The 9537-nt window shown below is 42.4% G+C and overlaps 1 protein-coding gene across 1 annotated transcript in view; it reads left to right on the top strand.

Annotated features, from left to right (window-relative positions):
* The window catches only part of LOC104544812 (ICOS ligand-like), a gene marked incomplete at both ends in the record, with an annotated part of 4738 nt that extends 979 nt beyond the window's left edge, over window positions 1-3759 (top strand). Inside the window, 3 exons of the mRNA XM_010189781.1 lie at window positions 1035-1397; window positions 1892-2176; window positions 3583-3759. Of these exons, the coding sequence (XP_010188083.1) occupies window positions 1035-1397; window positions 1892-2176; window positions 3583-3759 (825 nt within the window). The remainder of the gene's footprint in view (window positions 1-1034; window positions 1398-1891; window positions 2177-3582) is intronic.
* Window positions 3760-9537: the final 5778 nt, after the last annotated feature.

The raw sequence follows: 9537 nt of genomic DNA, 5'->3' as shown, positions 1-9537 counted from the left end.
TCCCACCTCACCATGCTCTGGTTCCTCATTTCCAAACCTCACTCCTGTCATCTTTCTTCCCCTAATTCACCCAACCGCATAATCCTTTCCCCCAGCTGTAACTTCTCCCATCCAACCCTATGCCTGATCCCCCCTCACCTCCCAGTCTCACATTTACACTGTGCACACTGCTTTGGTCTCAACAATCAGTTACACCAGAGAGATTTCGGCTTCTGAGGTGGAGGAGAGGTGATGCACTCCTCAGCAGGGAGGCTGTGGCCAGGAAAACCTCTGGTCCTCTCGGAGTAGCTGACCTGTGCCTTCTGCATTGCTTGTGAGCCAGCTCATGCCTTCTCATTGCTCACCAGGAGAAGAGGTTGACTTCCCTGTGTCTAAAGGCCAGGAAAAGTGCCCTGAAAGCCAGGTACTGTGCTAGGCTACCTCAAGTGGCTGTGAGAGGTCATAAATGTCTAATTAATAAGTCACTGGAGGTATCTGGGCATGCTGTTTTGCAAGCTGAGTATATTTGTTGAGAGGGTGACACGAATAGTAACAATAAAATGTGATTATTATGACATGCCCACTTTGAGAAACACTGGTTTTACTCCCCTTTTTATTTTTTTGGGGTATCAAAATAATGGTAGCACTCTTTTTCTTCAGTGTTTCCATGTCCTGTGATTTACCTGGTGTTATCTGGCATGTCTGAATTGGAAAAAAAAAAGTGATTATTATCAGGACTTGAATGTGTCTACAGTCAGTCGGCAAAGTGAAACATGCAGCTGTCTATGGGTCTGGGAATGCTTAGACTGGTTGGTCCTCAGAAAAAACTAAGCAGAAGGCTTTATGTTGTAAAAGGTCCCTTTGGAAAATGTATAGACAGACACGGAGCGAATTAGCCACCAGCAAGTCAGGAGGTAGGAATGGCTATGAAGAGAGCACAGTCACCTGCCTGTTGTAAATACTAATACTGGAGTCCACCTGTGGTAGAATATACTGGAAAAGAATGACATTTTTTCACATAACTTTCCTTTTTTATCTCTCTTTTAATCTTGTAGTTATTGCACTGGAGGAGAAGATCATTGTCAGTAAACTTGGAGACAACGCTACGCTGAGTTGCATTTATCGAGGAAGCCAATTGCACTTAAAAAATCTGCGGGTATATTGGCAAATAGCTGATGATCAAGAGGAGTGTTCAGTTGTACATGCACTGATCTCTGGTCAAGACAATGAAAGTGAACAGTGTATTCACTTTAAAAACAGGACTCAGTTATTCTGGGACAGGTTGGAAAGTGGTGATTTTTCTCTGTTGCTACTAAACGTCAGCCAGAGTGATGAACGTAGATACAAATGTGTAGTACTGCAGAAAACTGAATATACCAAGGTGATTCACCAGGCAGAAGTGGTTCTCAGTTTAGCAGGTAAGAACTTGTATCACTTGCACCTATTTGCCCAAATTCTCAATCCAGCTTTTCAAATTCATGCCATTTCAATATTACATTTAAGCATACCCTTAACTTTGTAATATACTTCAGCCCTTTGCTGAAATGAAGTCTGTATAATTTAAATGTTACAGACAAGAAATCTAAAACTGGGAGAATACCCGTAACAGCTATTTATCCAGTGTGATTTTTTCCTTCTTCTTCGTTTTCATTAATATAAGGGCTCTTGCACGTGACTGGGTGACAGCATCTTAAGAAGTTGCTTTCTTCCTTTGGGTTTGGCTCCAGCTTTCTGGCCTTCCAGTAATTCTCTCAGCTCTCTGGCTCACATACCAAACCTGCAGGTGTTTTCCTTTCAAGTCATGACAGTCGTGTGAAACCCAGAAGTTCTGCTTCAGAACCCACATCAAAATTTTGTCTCCTCAATACATTTCAACATGTCAATAACTATTTCTTTTTCTCTTGCTCTCCAGCTAGCTATAGCCAACCAATACTCAGTGGACCGATGACAAACAGTGACAGCACTGGGGAAGAGGTGACTTTCAGCTGCAGGTCCGGCAATGGATACCCAGAGCCCAACGTTTATTGGATAAATAAAACAGACAACAGCCACCTGAATTCATCAGACCTAAAGATCACCTCCCACGCTGATGGCACTTACAGCGTTTTTAGTACACTAAAGGTTAAAGCCACCTCTAACATGGAAATAGAGTGCTCCATAGAAAATAAAATACTGCGGGAAAATCTATCGGCCAACTGTAAGTCCCTTCATGCTACTTCACATTTTCTAGATAATAGGAATATCAACCAGTGTGTCTCTGCCTGTAGCTATGCATCAGCAAGGGCTAATTCAGTAGTTCCAAAAAGTGCTGAGAAGAGCACAGGTTTTGTTTTAAGCCCATCATGCTTAGCCATGGACTTTATGTTTACTTCTTCCACATAGAAGTGAACACCCCATTGGGCGTGTTGTGACAATGGCACTGAGAAGTTCTTGCATCTAAGGCTTTACCTTTTGGTTTCTCGGGAACATGGTGACTTGGGGAATCAAGTTATTTTTCAGCAATACACCATACAGCAAATCCACAATTTCTGAACCCCTACCCAACTGCTTTGCAGCATTCACATCTGTTTTTTACTCTGCCTAGTTTCAAAGTTCTCCAAAACTCAATTTAATACAGTGCACTATTTAAAGTAGGTCTGTAGCAAACAGGTAGTATTAGCACAATAGAAAAATACATGTAATAGTGTAAGTATGATATGCTATTTATTGCTCGTATAAGTGATCAAGAGTAAAAGCAAGTATTTCATCACTCAACTATTCACAAAACCAGAAAGCTATTAAAAAACCCCAAATATATAAAAAGTTATAGCTATAGTACCAACAGTGGCTTTCACAATTTCCAAACAACTGTGAGAAACTATCTATGGAGTGGGAGAGCTTGTCTGGAGGTGGCTGTTCAGTCTCATTGCTGCTCCTGGTCCTGCCTCCCACCCCACCTTTTCTCTCACAGGTTTCTGCACACTAGTGCAAGGAGGTTTGATCATTTCCGTAACTGTAGCTGAATATCCACAGTTGGGTTACCTGAACATGCCAAGGAATCACATACTCTGGACTTAATGACACTGATCCCACAGACATAGCCAAGTGATATACACTATTTCCAGGAACAAAAATTGTGCGCATGAGCACGATAACATGATAACACTCTTGCTGTCATCCCAAATTAAAGGAAAACTTAAGTAATCTTCTCATTAGTTTCCTAATAGTGTTTTGTCATATTATGTTCTGGGGGAAAAGACCTTAATCTTACTGGTTTTTGTTTCTAAAAGCACTACCATACTTGAAAGAGTAAGAGATGTGATTTGAAACCTTCAGTTTGGAGCAATCAGTGGAAATTGATTACTGACTTCAGGGAAACATGTTTTCACCCTCTTCTGGGTTTCACTTTTCTGAATACCATCAAATTTACTTACAGATTGTGCATAGATTTATTTTCAACTAAGTCTAGATGTAACCTCAAGCATACAGTCTCCCAAGGCTGGCAGAAAAGAATTATTAGTTCTTCATAAATCTTTGTGTGTGTATAAAATGGGGTCAGATATTTGCCTGGCATGAAATGTGAACTTTTACACCTTACTGCATCCTTTTTCTATCTTATTCTAGACACACAGCAAAAGCAAAGCAATGGTTCTAGCACAGAAAATCACAAAAACCTGGGAAAACATGGACGAGGCGCTCAAGCAGCTGGCATAGTTTCTGTCATCATTCTGATAGGTCTTCTAGCTGTTTTAATCTGCTGGCTGTGGAGACGGAGGTCCTCTAAACTAGTGTCCTATGCAGGTAATGAGGCCTTTAATTTGCATGACCAAATCTGAAGAATAATTTTTCATTTGCCAAAATATTTCATGTCATCCAGTGTGTTGCTAGAAGGTATGAGTATGCTGCCTGCACACAGCAGCAGGAAATTATGCAGTTATCAAAAACCTAGGGTGCCCTGGGGAGGACATGCATTGCCCCAGGACATGTTATTCTCCATGGTTTTCTGCTAAAACGCCTGAGCCTCACAGAAGTTAACTGCTGGATGTGAGACTAACTCACACTTTGTGCCTTTTCAGGCCATAGTTTCCCAGCTGCAATCCCTGCAGGGTATTTCTGGACAGATGGAGGGGATGCTCCTCCAGGACTGGGGTCAGTAGCTCACTCAGCTTAGCACAAGCTAAAGCAGAAATCAGAGGATAAATCAGCCCTGACAGCTTTAGAGTCACTGGCTGGACTATTAAGGCTTCAAGATCCCACTGGGATCAAGTAGATTTCTACAAGTTGGAAATAAAGCACATCTCATTGTTGCTCCACATTATTTGTGCATACCCTTGCATCGCTGCATTTGCCCATGTGCAGGACTCTTCAAAAGGTAGCTCCAGAAGGCATGTTCTGAACTAGACTCAGCCTGCTGATGTATCCGAGTACTTCTGTAAGCCACTTTGCAGGTATACAGGAGCACCTAAAAAAAGGGAGCAGGGGCAACCACAATTTTCATAGACGAACCTCTTGTTCAGTCCATGCCCTCTTCCTTGAGGCTAGCAAGCTCAGGTGCTTGGCTAGCAAGCTCAGGGGCTTCAGAAAAGAGCAGGAGGAAGGCAAGGTATTGATCTTGCCCAGTATATGCAGCAGCTGCACTAGGAGCCATGTCCTTCCTTCAGAAACAACCCAATAGCGATGCGGGACTTGGTCCCAACACATGGAGTAGGACTCTTGGTTCAAACCCAGAAATCTAGCCTTGCTGAAATGGTCACCTAGGTTCTAAGCAAATAGAGTATGAACTGCATTTTGCTGTACAAAGAGCATTTAGCACATTGAACCTTCAACTTTGGTGGATGTTACTTAATATTAATCCCATTTGGATAAACACTGTAGTTGTCTATCCTACATGCTTAAAACAATGCATTTGTTTCACCAGGTGTCCAACCAAATGAAGACAAAGGAGCACTCAACTGTAAGTATTAAAAATATCTTACTGTATATATGTCAAGAGTGTCTTAACTTCATAGCTTCAGTACTCAGGCTGAGCACAAAATCTTTGGATTAGACTTGCTGGATGTTACAAACTCAAGCATGTAAAGCAGTAGCCCTACTTCTCTCAGCCCTTTCTTTGAGCTCTGAAAGCATTGTCAAAGGCAGCCTGAGAGTCTCAGTCCCCCAGAGTTCCTTCCACGGTTCAGGCCAAAGGACATGACAGATCAGCAGAGGACACAGAGCGTGGAGGCTGAAGCCACCCTCCTCTCCTCTTCTACAACTGTGCTGCAGCTACCATTACCATCAAGAGATTATGCTATAAGCCAGGCAGAGCCAAACTTAGAAAATCTGTTTTAAATGCCGATTTTCAAGTCTGGACAACACTGACCATTTATCACTTCATGTAGTGTCAGTGCCCATCAAATGGCTACTCCCTGCCTTTTTAGGCACTAAATCCTAAAAGGTCTTTAGCTGGTGTATAGGAACATAATTTTCTTCATGTCTATCAACCTGAGCCTATATATGCCCGATTTAAAAAGTACTAAGTGTTTTCCTTTCCTAGAGAGAGGAAAAAAAGGAAAAAAATGGGGCAATTTAGATCTCCAACATGTTCATATTTATTATGAACAAGAAAGCAGTACTACAGGCTAGCTGGTTTACAAATTCATTTATCATTTGGGGATGGGAATAAAAACAGGGCAAAAAAAATCCAAGACAAATTTGGAAAAACAAACTCAGCACAGAGGACTTGCCAGAGTACAGAGAGGATGAAATATCTGCCTATTTTATATCTCATTTAGTAGTTTCTACTGAAGCAAATGACTGTTGCATGGTTGTCTCTGCAGAACAGGCAGAAAATACTGTGGTGGTTCCACCAAAACTGTAGTAGTGAAAGCATAGTTTGCCTTAGCAGATGCTGTGAACGTACCCAATTCATAATATCAAGCAGAAGCAAAATAACCCTTAAATTAAATAAAAAAAAAATCTAGAACTTCTTTGTTGGTCATGTAAACTGAGTTAATGGTCAGTTATTTTCCAGACCCATCACGAAACCCCAGCCTGGTCCCCAACATCTGTGTTTGCTAAACATCAACAGACATTATACTGTTTCCTGTAGAGCATAATGTAGAAAGGAGGATGGACTTTCTCCTTAGGATAAATACACATTTTTTCCTTCTGTTCCTGTGAGCTGCATTAACATAACACAAGCTGTTCATGGAAGGCCTACTTTTTCTTCTCCAGACTTACTTATACCAGGCCCTACTTGATTAGATCCCTGGACTTAGCTCATAAATAGAAAAACCACTGTGACATAAATAAGAGTAAATATTTATCCTATATTGAAGGCTTGACAACAAAACAAACACACTCGCCTTCCAGACACTATCTTTTCCTTGGCGTGACTCCACACAATTTGTGGAAGAGGAGGTGGGACAGCAGCTTTCAGTGGCTCGCTGCTATCAGAAACTATCCCACCTCTGAGGGCTGTTTTCTGCCAGCAGAAGCGTGTAAGGCGGTATCTTTTGGGCATCCCAATTTGAGGGCAACTTGGACCAATACCAGAGAAATGAGAACGATCTAGGGAATGTGATGTCTGATGAAGAATTGGTTATGTTTGTTTAGGCTGGAGAAGGATTAAGGACACAATAGCAACCCTTTTCAGAGAGTCCTTAAGGAGGATGTGACAAGTTATTTATTGTCCTAACCCAGCAGACACAGCACTTAAGGCACAAGAAGATTAAACAGAGGAGATTTAAGCTAGATGTTAGGAAAAAATGCGTTACTAAGGGTAATGGTAGTTGAGCACTGAGGCAAAGAGTTTAGGTAGGCTGCCAAGCCTCCATCTGTCCAGATTTCTTGCTGTTCTGTTTTTTCTTAAAGAAAGAAGAAACCCGTATCTAACAGAAATTATTTAGAAGTAGCTGATAGTACCATGGGGCAAAAGATGGGCTCTTGCAGAAATTAATGCTTCAGTGATCATTGGAGATAAACTTTCAGTGATCATTGGAGATAACCTTTCAATGATCATTGGAGATTTTCAAGCGAGTTGTGTGTGGTAGGTGGGGAATAAGGCACTGTGGAGGTGCACCCATGGACCCAGGACACTGCCACAACACTTTGCTTTTCAATACTGACGTAAATACATTTCTGCTTCTACATGTTTTACTTTGTGAAGAAGGTAGGATTGTTTCACGGGAGGTAGAAAACCTGAATACTGCAAAAACAAAAGCCTACTGAGACTAGCCTTGCTATTACAGAGAAAAAGGTTTTGGAAACTACAGAGAAGGCAGTTTGTGAAGAAGAGCAACTTCCTCCCAGTGGGGTTGGCCTCTCCAGACACCCATTACAGTCAGCGGGGCAGGATGCTCCACTGAAGAGACATTCAGAGCTGGAGCAATTCCAGTTGTCCACAGAGGGATCTCTCCACTGCCTGAGGAAGCTGTTTTCCCTTGAGCACAGATGGGCTTTGTGCATCTCGTTCTCTGAAGTAGCTTAAAATAAACCAAAGGTGACATTGACATCCCTTCACAAGAGAGGGGGATGTTAGCCAAAGGCCACCTTTTGCATTTGCAGAAGAGGCACTTTCAGTCTGCGCCACAAGGGCAGAGGCCTTCCAGTGCCTCGGGTACATGTATAGCTTCACCCCAGCTGATAATCTCAGCAGCACAAATACATCTTTTCAATAGCTTTGCAGCTTGTTCCACTGGTTGCAGGGGAAAAACAGCTGTAGGATGGGATTATTTCTGGGGGATTTTTTCCTCAAAAAGTTTTTTTTGTTTTCACAGCACCTGTCTAAAGGGAAGGTCTGCCAGAAATTTGGGCAGCTGGAGGTGTGTCAAGAGAAGCATCACCACCCTATCTCAGCAGCACCATTGCTTGTAATACAAGTGACAGATTTCTGCAGAGTGCGCCAAGAGAGATAGCAAAAAAACCCACTTCTCAAAGACAAGAGACAACAAAATCTGCTGTGGCTGGTGTCACCACGCCAGCTAACCTCTTTGGACAGTCCTCTGTGATAGTCTGTCAGCATATTGAGCTCCTGTGCTGGGGAAAGCAGTAAGCCTGGGACTGAGCTACTCTGTGCCAGAGCCCTGAAAGCTGGTGAGTGCCCAGTCTCTTGTCATCACCTTCGAGGACTTTGTTCGTGGCAGAAGCGACTGCCTTTCAGGAGCATGGGAAGTTTCCGCTGCTTCTCCTTAACCGGATGATGACTACTGAATGTGAAGAACGGCAGCTGAAGAACGAAACAAAAAAAGAAAACTGAAGGACTTTGCAAAGTGAGATTTGTGAGCTTTTCCACCTTCCTCTGTCTCTCCAGTACATCCTTTCATTGTCTGGTTTCACCAGCTGCCTGTTACTGTGTACAAAACTAGGTAGAAAGTTTTGACTCAGTACTCCACAAATGGGAGTTGCTGTAACAGGGTTAAGCACTGAATGTATTAACTAACATAAGGAAACATGCATTCTTTAAATGCACTTGATATCAACATTTTGGTTTTCACCAAGTATTTCACCGAAAGGGGGAATTCCACTTTTAACAGAAGCTGGTGTAGATTGGGGGGGGGGGGGGGGAAAGAAGGCTGTGGAAATCTGACCAATTAAAAATAGTGGTCTCTGTTATGGTAATGTCAGGTTACCTGGACTTACCCTTTTCAGGGTGGAAGAAAAACTGTGGTCAAGCTCTGCTCAATTCAACTGGTCTTTGTTTAAGCACTCCCCTGCAGCTTCCAGGGAGGACTGTAAACTGAAATTTTTAAACTGAACCTCTCCTTGTGTCCCATTCCTCCACCCAAAACAAACAAACAAAAACCGTTGTCCTGTTCTCCCATCACAAGGAATCCAGAACCATTTGGCAATAGCACAATTGGCTCTTGTTGAAGCAGTGGCCCCAAGGGGACTCAGAGTTGAGCAGCTGTGCTTCACTGCTGCACCAGTGTCTTGTGAGAGGGCTGCACAGGCCCAGCCTCCACGGCATTTAAGAGAAGGGGCAGTTTAGCTCTCACTTGGTATAGTCTAGGCTTACTCACCAGTTTGAGCTGGATAGGAAATTCCTGGTTGGTTTGTTTGTAAATAAAAAGTCAAGCTGCAACTAAATAGTTAAGCACCTGTCTCCTGTTTAGATCGTAACTACATCCAGTTGTGGTTTTTTTAAAGAAATGTTATCTATTAATGTAAAAAAAAAAACATATTGCATATTTGGTAATCATGAATGTCTGTGAAAAATACTCTGGTTTATTTATTAGTTTCACTTTTAACCTCTGTTGCCTTTCAACCTACAACTGTAACATACCCTACCAGGTAGGACATTCAGCTCATAGTATCTGCCAGATAAGACTATTGAGGTGCCTTAAGTTACATCATATGTCAGCCCTTCCTTGTCTTCTCTCATGTCCGTTACTCGAGGTGTTAGATATTTTCCGAGTCCATATGTAGCTTTCAGTGAGCCCAAAAGTGAATTTGCTTGAAGAAAGCGTGCAAGCTTGCAGACACCTTAAAAATGTGAACACCACCTGTGCGGATGTGAAGGGTAACCATTTCCTAGTGGTTCAGTAAGAAGTCCTGCAGACGTTTCCTCGCTGTCTATCACATGAAGTTGTTTTGCGC

Source organism: Mesitornis unicolor, unplaced genomic scaffold (assembly GCF_000695765.1).
Source record: "Mesitornis unicolor isolate BGI_N332 unplaced genomic scaffold, ASM69576v1 scaffold39588, whole genome shotgun sequence".
NCBI classification, from domain to species: domain Eukaryota; kingdom Metazoa; phylum Chordata; class Aves; order Mesitornithiformes; family Mesitornithidae; genus Mesitornis; species Mesitornis unicolor.
The sequence above is the reverse complement of the archived record's forward strand: the minus strand, read 5'-3'. Positions and strand labels throughout refer to the sequence as shown.